The 23606-nt window shown below is 34.5% G+C and overlaps 1 protein-coding gene across 3 annotated transcripts in view; it reads right to left on the bottom strand.

The window, feature by feature from the left end:
• The window catches only part of LOC144968387 (peptidase M20 domain-containing protein 2-like), a 33485-nt gene that overhangs the window by 5074 nt on the left and 4805 nt on the right, over positions 1 to 23606 (bottom strand). The window contains exons 2-8 of one of the 3 annotated variants that reach the window (XM_078906681.1): positions 20147 to 20309; positions 19160 to 19369; positions 17750 to 17898; positions 15360 to 15502; positions 13502 to 13656; positions 11997 to 12240; positions 11340 to 11578 (exon numbers count right to left, since the gene is read on the bottom strand). In XM_078906681.1, coding sequence (XP_078762807.1) covers positions 11448 to 11578; positions 11997 to 12240; positions 13502 to 13656; positions 15360 to 15502; positions 17750 to 17898; positions 19160 to 19369; positions 20147 to 20308 — 1194 coding nt within the window. In that variant the 5' untranslated portion in view covers position 20309 and the 3' untranslated portion in view covers positions 11340 to 11447. Of the gene's footprint in view, positions 1 to 276; positions 432 to 919; positions 1063 to 1765; positions 1915 to 2150; positions 2361 to 3730; positions 3894 to 5529; positions 5624 to 11339; positions 11579 to 11996; positions 12241 to 13501; positions 13657 to 15359; positions 15503 to 17749; positions 17899 to 19159; positions 19370 to 20146; positions 20310 to 23606 lie in introns of those variants that run through there. The other 2 variants (XM_078906682.1, XM_078906683.1) reach the window with 2 other exon arrangements.

Here is a 23606-nt window from a genome sequence, read left to right as displayed (position 1 = left end):
ATTCTTCCTGCGGGTTTTCTAATAATTTCTCTCAATTTACAAATGACTAGTCATCTTATTAATTTCTCTTAATCTATTGAAGCGGTAGTAAAAAAAAAAAAATTCAATTCAAAATAAAAATTTATAGGTATCAGCAATAAAATGATACTATGTATCTGTAATTATGATCATTGAGTTAATACATAATTTGATTAAGTTTGATTGAGAAAATAATTTCTGTTCCATAAAATTGATTTTAACCCTTTCATTGCTTTGAATAGAAACTTCATTAAAAACCTTGCATCCAGTAGCCCTTGCAGCACCTTCAAAGCAACCAATCAGTTTTTCATTCAACTCCTCAAGTTCCTTCATTGTAGGGGCTCTTGTATAATACTTCAAAGAGGCATATTCAGGAATGATATTAGGTGCCTCACCTCCATTGGTTATGATACCTGGTCAAACATCAAAGACAAAAAAAATATTTTAAAATTCAGCTTTATTTTTAACAGGCCCATAAGTCAGTTATTCAAAGCCATAAAACCCATGGATCTGAAGTCAATCCCAGTTTCTGCAACATTAAACAGTAACAATTATACTATCATTTTCCAGGTACGCTTGTAAATCGTTAAATACTTTGTCAGATTTAATAGATCCAGCGATAAACTGCTGGGATCAGAAAAAGCCTAAATAAACCTGGATTCAAAACGTCTTTTTGCATGGAGTTGAAGCTCTAACAAATGAGAAATCAGGGCCCCGAACGAACCCAGTAACTTCTTGACTATCTATCACATGAATTAAAAAGAAAAACAATGATGAAGTAAAATTTAGCTTCAGTTTATTGACAGATGTTGTGGCCGAATCGGTTTCCCCTTTATCAACATATAAACTCGTAAGTTTAAAAAACAAGATAGTGACGGATAAAGTCTAAGACTTTACATACCATGAACTCTCCAAGAAGGCCTCAAATGCTGCCTCATACAAGACACATTCTGGTAACATAAAACGGCTGCATCCAAAGCATTCACACCATACCAAGGGTAGCTTGAAGCATGGCAAGCCTTTCCTTCATATTCGACATGAAACCTATGAAAATATATAAATGAAATATTAAAGTAGAGATTATAATAGAAATAAAATATTAAAATAGAGATTATAATAATATGTTAGCTGCATCCTAACAACCAAATTTAGAGATTGACTAAGCAGAAAAATTGAAATAATCATAAATCTGAATCTTCTACGCAACGAGCAATACAGAAATGACAAGGGTCTTGGAGGCGTGGAAAAAATACCAAATAATGAAATGACCACAGCGTGTATTTTGCAATGTGTTTGTTGTGTCTTGAAATTCATAAATGTGAACTGTAACCTCTTTAAAAGAGGCTACTACAATGACCATGAAGAATTAGAAAACGTCCTCCTTCTCAAGACTGAAATATTCATTCATTCCATGATTTCTTATGTCACCCATCTTCACCACCAACAAATACTTTCATCTTTAAAAAAAAATCAATTCAATAATACCGATCGAGGTCAGTCGGAAGACTTTTTATAAAAACAGTTTTCCAGCTTTTGCCGAAAAAATGAGCATCCCTGATTATTATTATTACTATCCTGTGCTCTTGATTTACATTTTCATACTCCCATATCTTTTACATTGTTCAAATTATCTACCAAGCAATTCCCATCTCCCTCTCTATTTCACTTTCAAATTTCTTTCCTAATTTTTATCTCTTTTTGATTTTTTTTCAAACAAATCATAAATCAAAGTCAAGAGGAAACTTACCCATCCTTGGCCACATAGACAGGTTTTGGAGCATTAAACTGAGCAGGGTGTGCCATCATCGCAATATCAAAGTTTGAAAAGGCACCTGCATCTATAAGATCGATTTTACCACCCCCTCCTTCCTCTGCTGGAGTGCCTAGAATGGTAAGCTGGAGGGCCAAAGAAATTATGAAGATGTAGATAATGAGGTCTTGAAAATTCAATCTTTACCTTTCTAAAATCAAATGTGATTAAAAAGTAAGCATTTGGGAGATCATAACAACAGGTAAGCCAGGAAAATGCTCAGGGTAATAAACATCTTCCAAACACTATCAAACCAAATAAACAAGAGTTAAATATTGTATCACACAAGATAAAGTTCAACAACAGCTTTGTTCTTACACACCTCCCCATGAATACCATAGGATTCCATAGCTTGTTTGATACCGAGACTCACAGCAAGTCCTAAGATGGCAATCAAATTATGACCACATGCGTGTCCAATCCCTGGGAGTGCATCATATTCACACAACACACCAATGTGTGCACAGCCTCCATCACCTTTTGTGGAAAATGTGGCTTTGAATGCTGTGTCCAGTTTATAGTGTTTCGTAACCTGATAATTGACATAAGAGGGACAACGGGTTAATGAGTTGTTTCAAATGAATACCATATCAATAACGCACAAAACTTTATAGATCATCCATAACAGAAAATACACCTCTGAAAAGCAATATATGTTATTAAAGGATAAAAATAACATAAATAAAACAAAAAATACCTCCTGAAGCTTAAAAAAATACTGTAGAGCTCGGTTAATTACAACAAAAAAAGCCCCGTTCCAAGCATTCGTTCTCGTTAATCTTGAACTCTTAATATAACCAATTTTCAAGGGAAAGAACCAAATTACCACATCATTAGTTCCCATATGTTCAGATTTGGTATAATTTATAGGACAATTTGACATATTTTGTGTCAAATTTTAACTTTTTTAATATTAATAGCAAATTCTAGAGTTGAAATTGGGAAATTTCTGAAGGAACAGTACCTCTATTGCACTACCTTTGGCTTTGTATGGGCATGCGTGTAGTGCGACCAGATGAATGAGAGTGCTTTATTACTCCAAATAATAGCTTCTCAATTCAGAAAAGAGTTATCGTTATTCCCAGTTTCTGAATCACTCACTATTGGGAGAAAAATGTTGAGTGTTGAAAAAGTCTCATTATTTCCAATGCAGTTAAACTTAAAGCACTACTGTAGTCAGAGAGTCAAAGAAATAATTCAACAATCCACAAAATAATAAATACATTAGATATCACATTTCAAATAAATGAGTTAAAATATCAAAGCCATTTAATTTAAAAATTAAACGAATTTACATGTGATGTTTAATTGAGACTCTTGCAAGTCCAATTCCGAATAGAGAACAAATGAATAGAATCACGTGACTCGTCAGGCTTTAACGTTTATGTACAGACAAACAGAACCAAAGATACAGGAAGGGGAAAACCCAATCTAACTAATAGTAGTCAATCCATAATGGGTGGGCATTTCTTCCCCATTTGGAATTGGACTCGAAAGAGTCTCAATTAAACATCACAGGTAAGTTCATTTCATTTTGAAACTCTATCTTGTACACCAATTCCAAATTGGGATAAATTTAATATTTAAAGTGTTTGTTATACTCACTGAAAAAGATTTGAAAGTACAGCTGAAGAAAAGTCCTGTTGAACCTTAAACTTAAGTGGTTTGCGGTAAAATCTTTGAAAAGTCTATTCTCTTGACCAATCAGCTGTTCTGATGATAACATCAATTTGAACCCATTTTAGGGTCGCTTTGCTAGTTGAAGATGATCATGTAGAGTGAGGTTTAAAGATTTGTGTATTAATACCTGCTAACTGCATGGTATCTTTGGTCCACCACGTAATGTGTCCTTAAATAATATTATTAAAGATAAGAATGAAACTTGGTTATGAAAAACAGCACCTGAAAACCCTGGGTGGAAAGATAACTCGTCAACACTTCATGAGCATGGTGTTCTTCGAAGCAAAGCTCTGGATTGTTCCAAATGTCCATACTTAGCATTCTAAGCCTGACATTTTCTCTCTCAACAGCAGAACAAACAGCATCATTTATTGGCTCCGCCATCCTGGGAAAGACAAAAGTAAATTATACATTTCATGTCAGAATTTTAAGATTTAAAAAAAACAAAAAAAACAAAAGGGCTAATGTCAAGGAACAACGATAAAACAGAAAAGCACAGTAATTTTCTCATCCAAAGTTTATTTGAATCTCAGAAAAAGAAAAAGCATTGGGTGCAGATTTCATTGTGGCCTCTTCTATTGGGTTCTATTGTGACGAACCACCTGGGGTGACGTGAGGGAGAAAGAAAGAAAAAAAAAGGTGAGAGAGAAACGAGGGTCCATTAACCTTCCCTGTTAGCTACCAGTCTGAGGTCATTGGAAGTTAACTGATAGCAGGCAATTCCGTGTCCAATGGGGAAAATTATGGATCCCTATTGTCATATATGTTGGAACTGTGGGGAAAACAATAACAGCCTCTTTCACTTAATTATTTTCATTTGAAAAATCAGCTATCTTTCTAAACATCAGTCCAAATTTGATACCTAGTTTCTTTTTTTCCCTTTTTTTTTTTTGGGGGGGGGGGGGGGGGGTCCATAACTATTTTTTATTAATCAAGCTTAATCTCTCAAACTTAATAATCCTGTACAACTTTTAGCACAGATTATAATTATTTGAAAGAAAATGTAAATTTTCTTCAACTTTTGGATTTATATGCCCTTGCAAATTGACTCTGCTTGCAGTTTGGCTAAAAAAAAATAATTTTTCAATAATTTTTTTTCATGACATTAATGGTTCATTTTTGATCATTAATGCTATATATCTCAATAAATAACATATATGGTCCATGACCATATAGTAAAAATACGGGTCTGGTACTAGCTCTATAATTTTTCTAACAATAAGTCATAGCGTAATGCGGCTACGTGGTCTAGTGGTATGACACTCGCTTTCGGATCGGAAGTCCTGGGTTCGAGCCTCGCGCTCGGCGCATAGTTGAGTCCTTGGAAAAGGCTCTTTACTCACATTCTCTTACTGTACCCAGGTGTAAAATGAGTACCTGGCCGTTAACAGCGTTGTCTTTGTCCGAAAAATTGTAATATTAATAATATCGCCTAACAGACTCAAGTCCCGTCTTACATGTTAAATGTTGCTGTTGACCAGGGATCCCTTGTAAAGCCAAAGCGCGTTGAGCACATTGAGTGGATATTGCGCTATATAAACCTGGATACCTCTGTATAGAGCTTTTAGACTTGGTGTAGTCTCCGCTCCTCCTCATCTATTAATGATTGGACCAATTTTTATAATTGAACTTGTTTCCTAGGGTGTTGCTTATCTCCAACTCTGCTTTGAATTTATTCAAATTTTGTGCCGATACTGTGGTTTCTTGCAGTTTATTCCAGTTATTTACAATTCTAGATGAAAAAAAGTTCCTTCTTTCATTTGTTTTAAAACGTTCTTTTTTCAGTTTCTTGCTATTTCCTCGTGTCTGAATGTTCTTGTTTGGTTTAAGGAATCCTGCCTCTACCCTATCTATTCCCTTGCCTTTACTATTTTATATGTTTGGATCATATCTCCCCTTCTTCTCCTGTAATCTAAGGTCGGGAGATTTAATTCTTTCAATCTCTCACAGTAGGTTTTGTCTCTCAGGTCTTTCTTTTTTATAAAGCTCAATTAATTAATTAATTAAAATGCAACGCTCACCAAAATCACAAATTTTCGGTCGAAGACGTCGGCTGGGATTGCCCATCAAATTAGGTGAGGACTTTGATTTTCTGAAATTTACAATGTCAAGGTTATCATGAGGTTTGGCAGGAATACCAGTTTATTGTTTTTAGTGCCAAATTCCATACTATTAAAAATAAAATAGAATTAATTCAAGACATTTATTCCTGGCAGCAGAATGAAAAAATTAAGATTGATTTCCAATTTCATGTGCATTTTAGCAGAAAAAGTGATGGTTGGAAAAGTTTGGCATTCCTCTGACAGTTTGACTTTTATTTTTTTTCCAACTTGTTTGGTAATTTTTGCAAAATTAATCTGGCTCCCTCGCTGTGTAAACAACACCTTGGTTATCCCCAGACACATGTATGCAAAATGCCAAACTCGGCGTGAAAAATACCAAATATTCTGGAAAAAATGCTAGTGGTTATTTGTGTCCCAATCAGTCAATATCAAATGATATTTAACACAAGATGAAAGTAAATAGTGATCAAATCTCAAATCCAGCTTTTAAAAAAAAATATTTTAAAGCAAATGGATCAATGAAATTTCTTTTGTCACTTTGAGCTGAAAACGTCAAACTGGTAATTTGCCTTTTTATTTTCAACCAGGAAGAAAGTTGTTAATCATCAAAAATATTCCGCCAACCATTTACATTTTTAATACCTACCTACCTGTTGACTTTATTGATCATCTTGTGTTTCTATAATTTGTTCATTCTGGCCACAACACAATTTTGGGGATATTGATGATGGCGGGAATTTTTTTAATTCCTCCCCCCCCCCCCCCCACCCCCCCCCCCGCCTTGTTTTTTTTTTTTTGAGCGATCTGTTTTTTTCTTCTTTATTGTTTGGCCTTTTGTTCCGTTTCTGAGGATGATTTTCTTAAAATTGTTTTTATTAAAAAAAAAAAAAATTATTGTATTTTTTTTCTCGTCTATCTGACCATTTGGTCGCTCTCTGAATATTTCTGTTTGTTTGCTTTTAAATTATTTATTTTTTTAGATACTTTTTGAGATCGGAGTGGGGACGAATATGACAATTTGCTAGAAAGGAACCAAGAGAGAGAGAGAGAGAGAGAGAGAGAGAGAGAGAGAGAGAGAGAGAGAGAGAGAGAGAGAGAGAGAGAGAGAGTTTTAAAAAAAAGAGGTGGGGTGGGGGGGGGGGGGGGATGGATGGGACATTTATCCCTTGCAACGCTTTGTAAAAAGAAGACCGAATTTTTTTTTTTTTTAAAGTGGCGGGATCAGGATTCGAACCCACAACGTCGATTCTGGTAAACGTTCCAGGGCAGACGACTAAACCATTCGGCCATGACAGAAGAGAGAAACCTACGGGGAGTTCTACCACCTAGTAGATGAAGTGCTGAATGATGAAGAATAGTGCTTAAAATACATTCGAATGAAACCAAGCACTATTTACTTGCTGCTTGACATCATTGAACCATACATTTCAAATTTTCGAAAACCTATTCCTTCGAAACAGCGGCTTGTGATAACCTCGAGGGAAGCAAAACCATCATCATCATCATCATCATCATCATCATCATCATCATCATCATCATCATCATCATCATGTGCGGCTATGTGGTCTAGTGGTATGACACTCGCTTTCGGATCGGAAGGTCCTGGGTTCGAGCCTCGCGCTCGGCCCCATTGATGAGTCCTTGGAAAAGGCTCTTTACTCACATTCTCTCACCGTACTCAGGTGTAAATTGAGTACCTGGCCGTTAACAGCATTGTCTTTGTCCGAAAAATCTATCGCCTAACAGGCGTCATGTCCCGTCCTACATGTTAAATGTTGCTGTTGGCTAGGGACCCCTTTTAAATCGCTTCGAGCACATAATTTAGTGGATATTGCTCTATATAAAGCTTAATTAAAGCTCAATTATCATCATCATCATCAATTTTATCACCACCATCACGTAGAATGCAAAGAAGTTTACGCACTCTCAGATGTTAACAAAATTTCAATATACCGGAAATTGGAAATGAATTTTAATCGATCGATTTAGTGACGCCGGTGCTGGTTCTACAGATCGAGGCATTCTTGGAGTGCTTGTTGATTCTGTACACTTGTGTACTAGTGCTACTGATTTGAATTGGAATGACTTGGGTCCTGGGTGGGGTTCCTGATCTCTTATAGTGGACTGGGAGGCAGTTCAGTTACTTTGTCTTCTATCCCCCAATAAGCTTTCTGTCTTTGTATTTGAATGAGATTACATACTTGGTTTTGTCCTGGCCCTGACTGGATACCCTGGCTGAAGGGAAAAAAAACTACTAGAGCATTTATATAGAGCATATCTTCAATTAACTCTCTCCTTACCAGCCATTTTCATGATTTTTCCCCAAACTTCACACCCAACTAAACACAAAAATAGATTTTTTTATCATTCAACCACAATAGCAGTAGGTTTTTTTTGCGATAAATAATTTCTTTAGCAAATCATGCCCTACAACACACTGTTAATTTTCTTTGATTTATATGATGTACAAAAGAAAGTTAAATAAGAAAAATGTTGGTTGTATCGTAACGAATGTGACGATTTTCCTATAGTTGGTAAGGAGGGGTTAAACTTGCTCCAAGCGCTTGACAAGGGGTCCCTGACCAACAGCAACACGTAACGTATAGAACGAGACATGACGCCTGTTTGGCGATATTACATTTTTACCGACAGAGACAACGCCTGGTACTCATTTTACACTTGAGTACCCTGAGAGAATGTGAGTACAGAGCTTTTCCAAGGACTCAAATATTCGCCGAGCGAGGCTCGAACCCGGGTCCTTCCGATCCGAAAGCTAGTGTTATACCACAAGACCACATAGCCGCCCAGACAAATATATCGATATTTTTTCCTTGTAAATCATCTCTCTGTTATGCACTGTATTATTTTTTGGTCTTACATATGGTTTGTAAACATCTGAGTGTGTTTGTATCTGGATGAGACATTTGGGTGATCAAAAACTAAGTACACTGATAGTGATAGTGTGCTTTTGGAATCGACATCTGTTCCCTATTAGAACTATCTAATTCCCCTTTGTTGTACTTATTCTTGGGTACTTTAATTGTAATTTTAAAACTTTTTACTATCCAATTTCTTCCTTTTTACTGGCGCTGACATTAGGCGACGTAAAACCCTTTAAAAAAATCATAAATCTACTCAGTATAAGTTAAGTACGGCGATGTGGTCAAGTGGTATGACACTCGCTTTCGGATCGGAAGGTCCTGATTTCGACATCGCTCGGCGCATAGTTGATTCCTTGGAAAAGGCTCTTTACTCACATTCTCTCACCGTACTCAGGTGTAAAACGAGTACCTGGCCGTTAACAGTGTTGTCTCTGTCCGGAAAAAAAAATGTAATATCGCCTGACAGGCGTCATGTCTCGTTCTACATGTTACGTGTTGCTGTTATAAAGCGCTCTGAGTACATTTCGTGGATATTGCCCTATATAAAAGCTCTTTTTAAAAAAATAGTACACCCTTCTTCCCATGCAACATAATAAAACCAATTGACGTGGTTGAACTGCTCAAAGATAGATTTTTGACCAAATTATATCAAAACAATTTACATAAAATAATTCTACTAAAACAAAGAAATCAAGGTTTTATGAAATATTGAATAAATTAATACTATAAAAGTAATATTATAATAATATCATATAGTAAAATAAATAAGTCAAACAATAATACTGGTTAATAATACTTCTGAATAGCATGACTAAAATAATTTAAAAAAAACAAAAAACAACAATGTGACATTATTATAAATATCATAATCCTTTGTCATCTAAACAAAAGCGTATCTCACCAGGAATAAATTAGTTATTTTCAAAATGAAGCTATAATATTTCAATATGAAACAAAAGAATTGTGATGAATATTATAGTATAGGAGTTGGACTCTTGTGCTTTGGACTTCAGGACGTGTTTGCACTACATTGGGAGTGATCGGTGGGAACAAAATTCATTTACCAATACGCAAAGAATGCAAACATACTTTGATTCTAATATTCAAATGATTTTGATTCCATTGCTTGTGAGAAACATTTTATCTTTATTACCTAACTAATTCGTCATTCTGAAATCCCGGTCTTTTGATCTGATTTCGCATGTCACCAACTGTTTTCTCCACTGATGGGATGTTGTCAATATTTGATTTATCATTCTTCCCACGAATTAAATAAACACTTGGGTGAGTTAAGAAGAGATAAGGTAAATTGAATCGTTGATTACGCACGCGTGATCATGTATTAAATTTTTTTAAAAACATCTTCAATTAGTCGGTGTTAAACTGGCATTAAATGAAAAGATATTGAAAATACGAGTGTCAATAAATTAGATGACACGGAACCATGAAATTAAGAAATCATGACACGCTATGTCTATTTCCTATTGGCAAAGTTTTGGTAGGAATCAACGAAGGTTCATTTTGGTCAATATACAGAATGGACAATATTATTATTATTATTATTATTATTATTATTATTATTATTATTATTATTATTATTATTATTATTAGTATTATTATTATTATTATTATTATTATTATTATTATTATCATCATTTGAAACAAAGAATGCAAAATCTATGGATTATTTCAAGGTATAAGTAGACAGGGAATTATATGATGGGAGATTTATATATGACGAATAATACTTGTTTGCACTGCTGTTGACATGTGGTTATCTTAACAATAATAATAATAATAATAACAACAACAACAACAGCAACAAAAAGATAAAAAAGCGACCAGATAGCGCCTGTGGGTAGGTAAGTGGTAAAGTGAAGATCTTGATCAGTTCAAATTTCATTTATACGAAGTACCCACATAGCAAAGCTTGTCACTGGTCAGTCCTGGCGTCCAAAAGCCTTTATTAACCAACACCTACAATCTGGACTGCTTCATTTTCCATGTCTAGAGTTATAATTAGATCCTTACAACCATTTACTGCTTCTATCTATACATAGGTATCGATTATTCTAGACCTTTACACGGACGTAACGAGAAACTATAGAATACTCTTGGCGTTGGTAGTCACTACATTGTCACTTATCCTAGCTTTTTGGATAGTAATAATTATAGTAATAGGAATAATAATGATGATGATGATGATGATGATGATGATGATGATGATGATAATAATAATAGTAGTAGTGATAATATGATAATAAATAATAATAATAATAATAATAATAATAATAATAATAATAATAATAATAATAATAATAATAATAATAATAATAATAATAATAATAATAATAATAATAATAATAATAATTATAATGATGATGATGATGATGATGATGATGATGATGATGATAATAATAATAATAATAATAATAATAATAATAATAATAATAATAATAATAAAATTAATAATAAACATAAAATAATACTTCGACGGCAGCCTTGGCTAACGCTTTGGCATGTTGCAGATTGAAATTATCTGAGAATATCAAGCGCTTTGATCTTGCTATGGAAATGCTATGTATCATTATTATTATTATTATTATTATTATTATTATTATTATTATTATTATTATTATTATTATTATTATATTATTATTATTATTATTATCATTATTATTATTATTATTATTATTATTATTATTATTATTATTATTATTATTATTATTATTATTATCATTATTATTATCATTATTATTATTATTATTATTATTATTATTATTATTATTATTATTATTATTATTATTATTATTATTATTATTATTATTATTATTATATCCACATGACAATGTAAAGTTTAAATGATAAATAAATAAATGGATAAATAACTAAACAAACAAACAAACAAACAAATACTTGAATAGATAAATAATTAAACAAATAGATAAATAACAAAATGAAACTGATTTAAGAAATTACGCAAATTGCAAATGATTACAGGTTCATGCTTTTGTTAAATTCATCCTTAATGGTTTTCATGATAGATGGATCCTGCATTACTTCGACGGCAGCCATGGCTAATGCTTTGGCATGTTGCAGTGTGATGGAGTGGGATGCTTCAGAACCTGGTGGGAAGAATCGAAATAAATCTTACATCAAACATTCCATTACATGATGATATCTACAACATGTATCTGTGTATCGATGTCAGAACCGATTGAAAGAAATTGTCTGAGAATATCAAGCGCTTTGATCTTGTTATGTCAATGCTATGTATTATTATTATTATTATTATTAATATTCCTTATCACCCATAGTAAAATCGTCACATTCGTTACGATGCAACAGGCAATTTTATTTATCTTGTACATCACAAAATTTAAAGAAATGATTGACTACAGCTATAGATACTAAAAACTGTGCTGTTGAGCTCACTTATTACTTTTTTGTTTGTAAGAAAAGTCTATTCTTGTGTTGGTTTGTAGTGAATTTTCGGGGAAATTCTAAAAATAGCTGGTAAGGAGAGAGTTAAACAAAGTTTACCAGAAATGTCTCTGAATTCTGTAGTGTGTCCAGGGGCTTTGGTATTTAATGAGAACTTGGGATGAATGCTGGGAAGGACTCTTGAAACATTGCCCATGTCTGTAGAACCACCTTGTCTCATCCGAATCGCTGGATCTTTCTCAAACTCAATACCGACTGATTCTCCATGTTTTTCATATAATGCAGCCAATGTAGAGTTTGAATTGAGTGGATGGTAAGGCTTAGGAAGGTGGTTGTATTTCACCTTGGAGGGGAAGAGTAGGTGGATGAAAGGCAAATTTGATTGTTACTGAAACAAAGCCATGCAAATTATTTAAATTTAAAAAAAAGTGAAAAACATTATAAAAACAAAACTTCTATTGTGTCAAATCCTAATTGCATTTTGTGTCATATTCATTCGTCGTGTATTTCGATTAAGGGAATGTCAGAAACATCATAAATATGCGGCTATGTGGTCTTGTGGTATGCCCCTCGCTTTCGGATCGGAATGTCCTGGGTCATGGGAAAAGGCTCTTTACTCAAATTCTCTCACCGTACTCAGTTGTAAAATGAGTACCTGACTGTTAACATGCGTCATGTTACGTCCTACATGTCCAGTGTTGCTGTTGTCCAGGGACCCCTTATAAAGCACTTTGAGTACCTTTAGTGGATATTGGCATATATAAAAGTTCAATTTTTAAAAAAATCATAATCTTTGTGAACAAAATGAAGCTCAATCTCTACATCGTTTTTGTTTTTAATTGTGAAGATCAAAGCATAAACTGTCTTCAAGCCATAATATTGATATCAAATTGACTGTTCAAAGAACTTAATAAGAATATACAAGAAGGCGTGGTTAGAATCTAAAAAAAATATAAGGTCTTAGTAAACATTCAGTTACATTATAAGCAATTTTATATGTAGTCTGTATCTAAGGAGGTATTTTTCTGTCTCATACATTAGCAAAGAAAAAGTCATTTTTGAATTACGATTCTCTTATGGTGAATACCTGCATATAATTTGTCAATGTCTAATAATTAGATTAAAATCATTTGACATAGACATAAAATATCAATGGCATGTAAAATGAAGCGGCATTAACCAGTCAACTGCCGTACTCTGGAAAAACATGTATTTCAGATTTTGGCCAGAAAACCCGTCCTTCAAATAACGATCGATTCAAATGAATCTCATATTGGCAACAACTCTCAAACCTGGTACCTCGCGAATGACCAAAAAAAAAACAAAACAAAAAAACAACAATACCCCACAAAACCCCACAAAAAACACCAATATATCCAACAACCCCCCCCCCCACGCCCATCCACCCACCCACCCACACACACACACACACACACACACACACACACACACACAAATCAACCCCATAAAAAACCAGATGCACAAACATAACAATCAACTAAACTCTTTAGATGCAATGAATACATAAGCCTTTGATGGAAATATGTTTGATTTTCCTACCCTTACCATATCACCCATGACCTTTACTCAACAAGATTACACACCTTACATCCCGTAGCTGTTGCGGCACCTTCAAAGCAACCAATCAATTTCTCAATAAGCTCTTCTAGTTCCTCCATTGTAGGAGCCCTTGCGTAATACTTCAATGAAGCATATTCAGGAATGATGTTCGGCGCCTCACCTCCTTTGGTTATAATACCTGGTAAAACGGCGAAAACGAAATAATTTTCAGCACAGAAAGTAAATTTGTTTAAAGACCTTAAGAGTCATCAGCGAAATACTGATAAAGATCTGAAAAAGTGTGATGAAACAGTGCCAGACAAACCAAGAAAGAAAAATATAAGAAAAAAGAACATCCCAAAAAATCAGTTCCCTCGACTTGGGATCGAACCTCAGGCCTCTTGATTGCCGATTCAGAGCGAGTGAAAAAAAGTTACAAATAAACTAAATGTCATGAAATCGCTTTGCAACTGGTCTCAAGCCAACAGCAAAAACAACATTAAAGATGCGGTTTGAGGTTCGATCCTTAGTCGAGGTGGACTGATGTTTTGGGATGTTTTTTTTTTCCTGAATTTATTTTTCTTGCGTTGTATGGTACTGTTTCATACGCACTTTTTCAGCTGTCTATCTTACACCCCTGCTCGTTAATTTCATGTTTGATATAGACAAATGCTGCATCGACAAACTTCTTTGAAGCCTCAGGCTGAAGAAATGTTGACAATTCGAGTTATTCTTACCTCATTGATATTGGAGCTAAACAAGATTCAGAACAAAATGATAATGATAAAATCGGTTAAGTGAGCTATACCTTATCTTAGTTTTTACAACGGAAAATTGATTTCAATACAGCTGGACAGTAAAAAACAAACAAACAACCAACCAAACAAATAAAACCAACAAAACAAGCAAACAAACAAACCCGAGTTAACTCTCTCCTTACCAGCCATTTTCAGAATTTTCCCTGAAACTTCACACCCACCCAACATACAAATATATTTTTTTTCTACTCAAACAGAAAAGGGACAAGTACTACGTTCTATACATAATATTGTCCAGTGTCTAATTTTTATCGCTATAACAAAGTATTATCTTTATAATTTGTGATCTACAAGGATATCAGAATAACAAAATTGTTGGTTGCATCGTAACGAATGTGACGATTTTCCTATGGATGGGAAGGAACAGGTTAACCAGACCACGCATCACAACAAAGTGAGCAATACGGACTAACTTTCTTGCTCAAGGAAAAAAATATATAGCGAAATGCCGATTGCGGGGTTCGAAGACGGATCTCAATGATAGAGATGCATAGTGGAAGCATTATCCACTCAGCCATCTCACCCTAAAAGATTATAGACAATCAAAACTAACAATATCTTCTTTTAATTTATTGACCGAATTTATAGCTCATCCTACAGTGATTAAAATATTGACATAGCCCTACCGTTTGTGCAATTTCGATCATCGTAGTCCCCCCCCCCCCCCCCCCCCCCCCACCATCTCAACAGATCAAAGAAGGGAAGATTAATATGTAACCACTTGAATCTGTTATTATGTTGAAATGAAGCATACGAAGAAGATTGATTTTAAATTCAAAAGGATCAGAAATATTCTGACATTTTAGTAATGGACGATATTTTGCATTGGTTTTGGGAGTATTTCCATTATAACAATGAGAAAATAACCATTTGTGTTATCGGACGTGCAAATAAGTGTACGCCTGTTTACTCCCTTGAAGAAACTATGTTTATTCCCCTCAGTAAATCTAAATTTTCTCCTACCTCTAATTTCTACTAGATATTTAATATTCATCATATAAATTACCCCAAAATATTAGCGTTTTGAGGCGATGGGCTCACATATAACAAACGTGACGATAAAACAAAAGCATAAGATACATACCGTGGACTCTCCATGTAGGTTTCAAGTGTTGTCTCATGCAAGACACATTCTGGTAACATAAAACTGCAGCATCCAACGCATTTACACCAGACCAGGGACCACTTGCAGCATGGCTGGCTTTTCCTTCGTACTCCACATGGAATCTAGTATCAAAATAGGTGGAACGAAATTGACGCCACTGAACTCATTGTTATTGTTGTAGCCAGCCATTTTAAAGCAAAATTCTCACTAAATTCTATCAGACTATAAACGTTCAAGGTTACACATAGTTTTGTGTGTTGGCACGTTATACTTGGTTGGCGGATGTTGTGAGCTTTTTGGCTAAATGCAAAGCATCTGTAGGTATCAGATATATTATACCCAAATAGAGATACTTGTTATCGCGAGAATTGTGGCACCATAAAATTAGAAAAATACTATGTACCTACTTGTTTTATGTTGGAATTTATAGGAAGGGAAAATATTATAATGATGATGATGATGATGATGATGATGATGATGATGGTGGTGGTGGTGGTGGTGGTGGTGGTGGTGGTGATGATGATGATAATGATGATGATGATGATGATGATGATGATGATGATGGTGATGATGATGATGATGATGATGATGACGACGGTGATGGTGACTATTATTATTATTATTATTATTATTATTATTATTATTATTATTATTATTATTATTATTATTATTATTATTATTATTACTACTACTAATATTATTATTTTATTATTATTTTTTTTTCAAATTACAAAAAGAAACCCACAATATTTCTAAAAATCCGGGATTAAGCATTTTTGATAATTAGTTTTAATTATTGTTATAATTAATGATAATAATAATTATGCACTTCCGCCTGACATCATTAGATGTCGTCACCTAGCAGTCCACGAAGGAATATAGATAATTCATCAAACAAGAGAGATGTCTGATGTCAACAGAAATCACCCATGTTGACCAAATTGGGAGTTAATGATATTGCCCAAGGAAAACAAGACCGAAAGTTCACAGTGCAATGCCTTAACAACTTGGCCACTTCACCCCCAATAATTAACAATAATTATTGTTATACTACCATGAAATTAAAAATTCCTGGTCAAAATCTAAAACGGTGTTTTGGCCAGATAAACGTTTTTAACCCATCTTTTGAAAATAGTATTATGTCACCGTCGACTAGCCCTTGTATTTAAATATGCATTAATTATAGAACACCAGGAAATTAAAATTTCATAATATTCCTTTGGAAAAGTCTGAATCTAACGCTATATGTAACGTTTAAAAAAATCCCAATTTCATAATTCTGTTCATTGTGACCCATCGTGTTAAAACAATAATGCGAGCTTTTGTGGTATAATTTTAAAAAAAAAACTTAAAATCAGAACTTTTCTTTAGACATCTCAATCCCGCCGACATAATACCGATTTGAGACGATTTAAAACATATTATAAACATGACACACATAATAAATTAATGAGACCCATCGTCTTCAAAACGCAACTATATTTTCGTGATAATTAAAAACTATGGAACTAGGATTGACCCTATCTATGTGGTGTTGTTTTTTTGAGCGTTTGTTTTTAAAAAATAGAATAAACAGTCTCATCAACTGCATAAACTTACAATTTATAAACCAGTTAACTGGCGTACTCTGGAAAAGACACGTATTTTAAAAAATTGGCCAGAAAAATCGTGTTTCATATATCGATCGATATAAATGACCCTTATCTTGCGAGGTTTCAGGTTGGAGAGTTTTTGTTTGCCAAGATGAGGGTCATTTAAATCGATCAATATTTGAAGGACGAATATTGTGGCCAAATATTTAAAAACTGTTTTGTTTTGTTTTCAGAATACGGCCGTTAAATGGTTAATGTATCTGATCATTTTAACTTGAATTCCTCGCGTTGTCGTCCGATTCACTCCCGATATAACATCGTTTTGAACCGTTTTGTCGCAAATATCATTGAACTGACGAGATATGTCAGTAAAGGCACCTGCTTTTAAGTGGTCAACTTAATTTCATCGTTGGCGTCCGCATCACTCCCGACATAACACCGATTGAAACGGTTGGTCGAAATATATATATATATATATATATATATATATATATATATATATATATATATATATGTATATATATATACATATATATATATATATAATACACACACACACACACACACATATATATATATATATATATATATATATATATATATATATATAAACATTTGAAATATAATTAAGATAGTTTGAGCACTATTATTTCATGGTTTTTGTTTTATAATTTATAGTTGAGCACTATTATTTCATGGTTTTTGTTTTATAATTTATAGTTGAGCACTATTATTTCATGGTTTTTGTTTTATAAGTTATATAAATATATACCTTACCCATTCCTGGCCATAAAGACAGGTTTTGGAGAATTGTACTGAGCAGGGTGTGCCATCATCGCAATATCAAAGTCAGTAAAGGCGCCTGCTTTTAAAAGGTCAACTTTACCGCCACCTCCCTCTTCTGCTGGGGTGCCTAAAACAGTGAGCTGTAAAGAATCCAATAAATCATTTAATTTAAAAGACACAACAACAACAACAAAATACGAAAAAGAGAAAAGTTAAGATTTAATTTGACATTTTTATAGAGCAATTTCCACAAAAATATCTCAGATGTCGGATGAGACATGCTTTTCTCGACAGATACAGCGCAGTTAGGGACACGTGCTCATTTTACACCTAAGTTCGATGAAAGAATGTGAATAAAGAGATTTTCCCAACGACTCAGCTTTGCGCCGCTCATAGCTGGACTGTAACCCGGGAGCTACCGGTTCAAATGTGAGTGTCAAATCACAAGACCGCAAATCCGGGAATCTTGAGCTTAAATACACAACCTAATGCCAGTTCTGATTCGCATTCATGCAAAAAGAATCAACGAAAATGCTAGTACAAGTACTATATAAATCGCCTTCTTCATTATTCTGAACAGAACCTTATTCATCGATCAATGTACGTGATTCTTCCACCCTTTCCCCCCACCCCCCCCCCCCTGCCCCATCTTGTCAAAATGGCTAAATCCGGAGACTTCAAGGAGGTATCAAGTTTTAAAATTTTATGGTAAGTTCAAAGTTGATAAATCATAATTAAGTAAAACTTTTCTGGTCGAAATCTTTAAAAAAATGAATCAAACGATCAAAGAAATAAAAAAACAAAAACAAAAAACAAAACAAACAAACCCCCCCCCCCAAAAAAAAACAAGACGCGTGCGCGCGCGCACACACACACACACACACACACACACACACACACCATTACAACTTCCATTTTGGCAGCAGAGGATAGTAGTTCTAATCATGTCTTGCGAGAACTTATAACGTGAGCCCCGCTTCAGGCACTTTCGTTTTTTTCCATGGGCAAGATTATTGAAACACTTTTTGATAACCTGGGTTGACATCAGGCATTTCAGTGGTTTTATATGTATTTCATTACAAAATGCCACGCGAAAGGGCACAGTTAATTCTTAAGTATGACCACGAGCTGTTCAAAGAGCTTTATGAATGTAAGGAATCCCAAATCAAACAGTTTAACATGCAGGATGTGTCATTACTCCTGAAGCGCGCATATTATATATTTTTTTTTCAACATAAAAAGACTTTACAATGGTGTATGGTGAGAAACTTTGAGTAAACAAACTTTTTCAAAGACTCAATTTGAGTTGACAACTGAATGGATGATGCAGTTGACCGTCTCATTGATTATACTTCTATTGTTCAAGGATAAGTTGAACAATGTATTTGTTTATACACACACCTTTCCATGAATTCCATTTGACGTCATAGCATGTTTGATACCTAAACCCGTAGCAACTCCTAATATGGCGATCAAATTATGACCACAAGCGTGTCCAATTCCTGGAAGTGCGTCATATTCACACAACACACCGACGTGTACACGGCTTCCATCACCTGTTGTAGAAAACGTGGCTTTAAACGCTGTGTCCAGTTTATAGTGTTGTGTAACCTGATATTTGGAGTGGAAAAATTACATGTTTTAAAGTTAAAAGTTCAAAATAAAAGCAAATAAAAGATACTTCTTCTTCTTCTTCTTCTTCTTCTTCTTCTTCTTCTTCTTCTTCTTCTTCTTCTTCTTCTTCTTCTTCTTCTTCTTCTTCTTCTTCTTCTTCTTCTTTCTTCTTGTGGAGATGGAAGCAGGATGCCACACATGTTTTGCAGGACTGTACAGTGAGCAAAGAGCGACCATTTACTTAGCCTCAGAAGACTACACTAAAGTCGAAGCTCTATGGGTCTCAGCGCGAGCTCGGGAAGACCATAGCATTCCTGCATCTTGTTGATAAAGATTTCATGAGGGTAAAGACGAATAAGAATACCACATCTCAATTCAACTCGGTTGAATGCATCATCTTCCCCCAGGCCCAGTTCTTTTATATCATCCTTTACCCTATCCAACCATCTAGTTTTCGGATGTCCTTTTTTTCTCTTTCCCACTAATCGTATATCCAATACTTTCCTTACCACGTACCCACTCTCTTGTCTCTTAACATGTCCAAACCATCTCAATGTATCGTCTCTTATCTTTATCGATACATTCTTTACTAGTCAACTTTCGAATCCATTCATTTCTCACGCTTTCCTTTCTAGTTCAGCCGCTAGCCAAGTGACCATCTTACCATCCTCATCTCTGTCACCTCAACTTCGCTTTGTCATTAAAGATACACAAAACTAGTAAATTAATGAATGCTACGGGAGCTGCAGTATGTACACTCTATAGTTACTTTACCTGAAAACCTTGTTCAGAAAGATAGTTCGTCAATATTTTGTGGGCATGGTGTTCTTGAAAGGCGAGCTCTGGATTGTTCCAAATATCCATACTTAAAGCCCGAAGATTGGCATCTTCTCTCTCAATAGCAACACAGACAGCATCCTTGATTGACTCGGCCATCCTGTAGAATAAGTATAAAAATAAAGGAGAAATGACAGTCATAATTTAGAAGACCAAAACCGCGACGGTCCAGAGACCAAATAAGATTGACCAGTTAACTGCCGGACTCTGGAAAAAAAACATATTTAAAAATTTGGCTAGAAAACTCGTCCTTCAAACATCGATCGATTTGAATGACCCCTATCTTAGCAAAAACTTTCAAACCGGGGACTTCGCGAAGTCGTAGGTTTGAGCGTATTTGCCAGGATGGGGGTAATTTAAATCGACCGGTATTTGAAGGACGAGTTTCCTGGCCAAACTTTTAAATAAGTGTTTTTCTAGAGTCCGACAATAAATTGGTTAAGGACAAATTACTTTCCAGTAAATCGTTTTTAGCATTTGCATAGACCATGTCATCACTTTATGAGACCTGACTACTTGATATTGTCTTTATTTGCTCGGTAAAAGGGTTGGGAGTTGAATTCTAATATTTCCAAATGTCGCGTTTTACATATTGGAGAATATAATGCCAAAATATATCTATTTCACTGGTGAAGAACATAATAATTTTTTGATTGAAGTTTTTTTCAGAGAAAGTTATTGGTGTAACATTTGATCCCACTCTCAAATTTGATCAGCATATTAATGATATAATTAAAAGAGCAATTAAGTTGGCTGGAATTATAAAACAAAGTTTCTGTCATTTTGATTGTACCATGTCTCAACGTTATTTAAGACTTTAGGGAGAAGCACTTTGGAATATGCCAACTGCATTTGGAGTCCAATGTATGAAGAGAATAAATGGCCACGGAGAACGTCCAAAGGAGGGTCACTAAGTCTGTCGCTAATTATATTATCTCTCTTATAAGGAATGATTGGAACGCCTTTCACTACTTTTTTAAAGTACTGACGACTTAGAGGTGATATAATTCAAATATACAAGATCGTACACAAGATTGAAAACTTGGATTCCAGGGAGTTCTTCAAATTATGATATGTGGTTTTGACGTCAACTAGAATTGTGGTCTTCAAAATCTTCAAATACCGGTGTTTGACCTCAATACGTGCCCACTCTTTAATTTTCAGAACCTTAGATAATTGGAGCTCTCTCCACTCCTGTTCAAGAACTGCGAGAAATGTCAACGTTTTTAAGGCTGTGTTGATAAGGAATTAGATCACCTTAAGTATATTTATGTTTATTTTATAATTGATATCCTGGGCTATATATCATACAAATGCATATTAGTTTTTTATCACTGTGACAGGGAAATTAAGGCCACACTATTGGCCTAATTTAGCTCTTATTGTATTGTACTGTGTATAAGTTAGTAGTTTCCAAGGCAGAAAAATAGTAAGGATCATGGCTATCCTTATGGAATACCAATCTGTCCTTGTCAAATTAGATAACGCTTCAAATTCCTTCAAATTTATAGGTTCTGTCACCAAACTTCATTTCCAACAAGTTTTATTGAATTGAACGCCTCAATACAGCTCTGCTGTTGAAGTCGAATATTCGTAGAACTACTATTTCTTCGTAGTAGTTAGGCAGGTTCGACTCCTCTCTGCGCTGGGTGGCCCTGAGAAAGTCATCTCGCTTTGACTCACTTTGTGTCGCAACACTGTGGCTGATGCCTGGTTTATTCCACTATTTTTTTTTGGAATTTATCCTAAAGACAAATCCATAGGAGATGAATGTATTGTAAAATAGTAAACCATGTTGTCAGCATCAGCTATCTCGGTTCCAACCTTTTTTATTAAAGATCAGCCATTCAAGGGATGTGGCACATACTTGCACAATATTTCCTTTTATTGTTTGGTTACCTCCCTTTATCTCAGATTTCAACTATTATATTTCAAGCTAACAATCCTTTTTTACTCACATTTATATACCCAAAACCAACACCAAAGTTGTTGATTATAGATAGCATGCGCTTGGCCAAGGAGTTCACAATATTGCCATCCGGAAGTATAACGGACCAACACACAAACTCTGTATAACCATGAACGTTTATAGTCAGGTTGATACAGTTTAGTGAGAACAACTCACAAACGCGGATGGCAAAAACAATAACAAAGGCCTGAGTGACGTCATCTTCGAACTATCTATAGATAGCATGCGCTTGGCTAAGAAGTCATCCGGAAAAATGACGTACCAACCCACACGTTATGTGTAACCTTCAACGTTTATAATCTGGTTAATACCGTTTAGTGAGAATGACTCATTAACGCGGATGGCAAAAAACAACAACAAAGACCAGAGTGACGTCGTCTTCGTTCTATCTATAGAAACTTGATAAAATTTGTGTTCTTGCTTAAGCCTTGATTTGATCGCCAGAGGACAGGAGGCAAATGAAAGTCGTAATGGGTGTCATGCATAACGAAGTATGAATATGATGTAAGAGGAAAAGTATGGGATTGTCTACAACACGTTCGTGAATCAATGTCCAAGGTTCTAAATGTGTTCAAGAAATATTTCAATGCCGTCTATTTTATTATGCATTTTAAAAGGATGATTTGTCTTGACGTAAAGGGTCAATATTATTATTATTATTATTATTATTATTATATTAATTATTATTTATTATTATTATTATTAATTATATTATTATTATTATTATTATTATGACAAAGTCAGATCCATAAACTTCCAAATGCGTTACTCTACAGTGTAACCCCAGATGCCATGTTTAGGCTAGAGTATCTACGTACGTAGAGGTGAGCGAATCCGCAACAAATTTTTTCCTGAGTGGATTCCATCAGACACATTCATGATTTCCGTTAGCTGACGTCAAATTTCTCCTTTGCAATCTAAGAAATGTTCGTCCCCGGTTGGAGATCGCTCTCAGCGTTCTAAAGCATTTGTCTAGCACTTCAGGTCTTCCCGACAAGTGTCTATAGAGATCGGTGCGTTTCTTTTTTTCTTCTTCTGAATAGCCTTTAAGTATTGGAATAAATGGTAACTCTGAATAGTAGTTTCGGACAATTTTGGATTTGTACCAGGAGAGACGTGACCTTCGACTTCAACATACAGTTAATGATCCCCTACCTCAAGTTCTCATTTTCAGTCAAATATATGAAACGTTTGATCTAAGAAAAAGACATTAAAAAAAACCTACCCTCTCTCTCTCTCTCTCTCTCTCTCTCTCTCTCTCTCTCTCTCTCTTTGGTTAGAGAAGAATTTCTATTGAAAATTTAAAACAATATTATTCACCTTGGGTCATCTCAATACTATGATTAAGTCCATATCAATTTTCAATTTAAGAAAAACCACAATATTTTAAAAATTTAATTTCGAATAGTGTTGTTTATAAAATAAAGG

This window comes from Berghia stephanieae, chromosome 3 (genome assembly GCF_034508935.2).
Source record: "Berghia stephanieae isolate SIO BIC M18660-M18661 chromosome 3, UCSD_Bste_1.3, whole genome shotgun sequence".
In the NCBI taxonomy this organism is placed as follows: Eukaryota; Metazoa; Mollusca; class Gastropoda; order Nudibranchia; family Aeolidiidae; genus Berghia; species Berghia stephanieae.
Note: the sequence above shows the minus strand (reverse complement) of the source record. Positions and strands in the feature narration are given on the sequence as shown.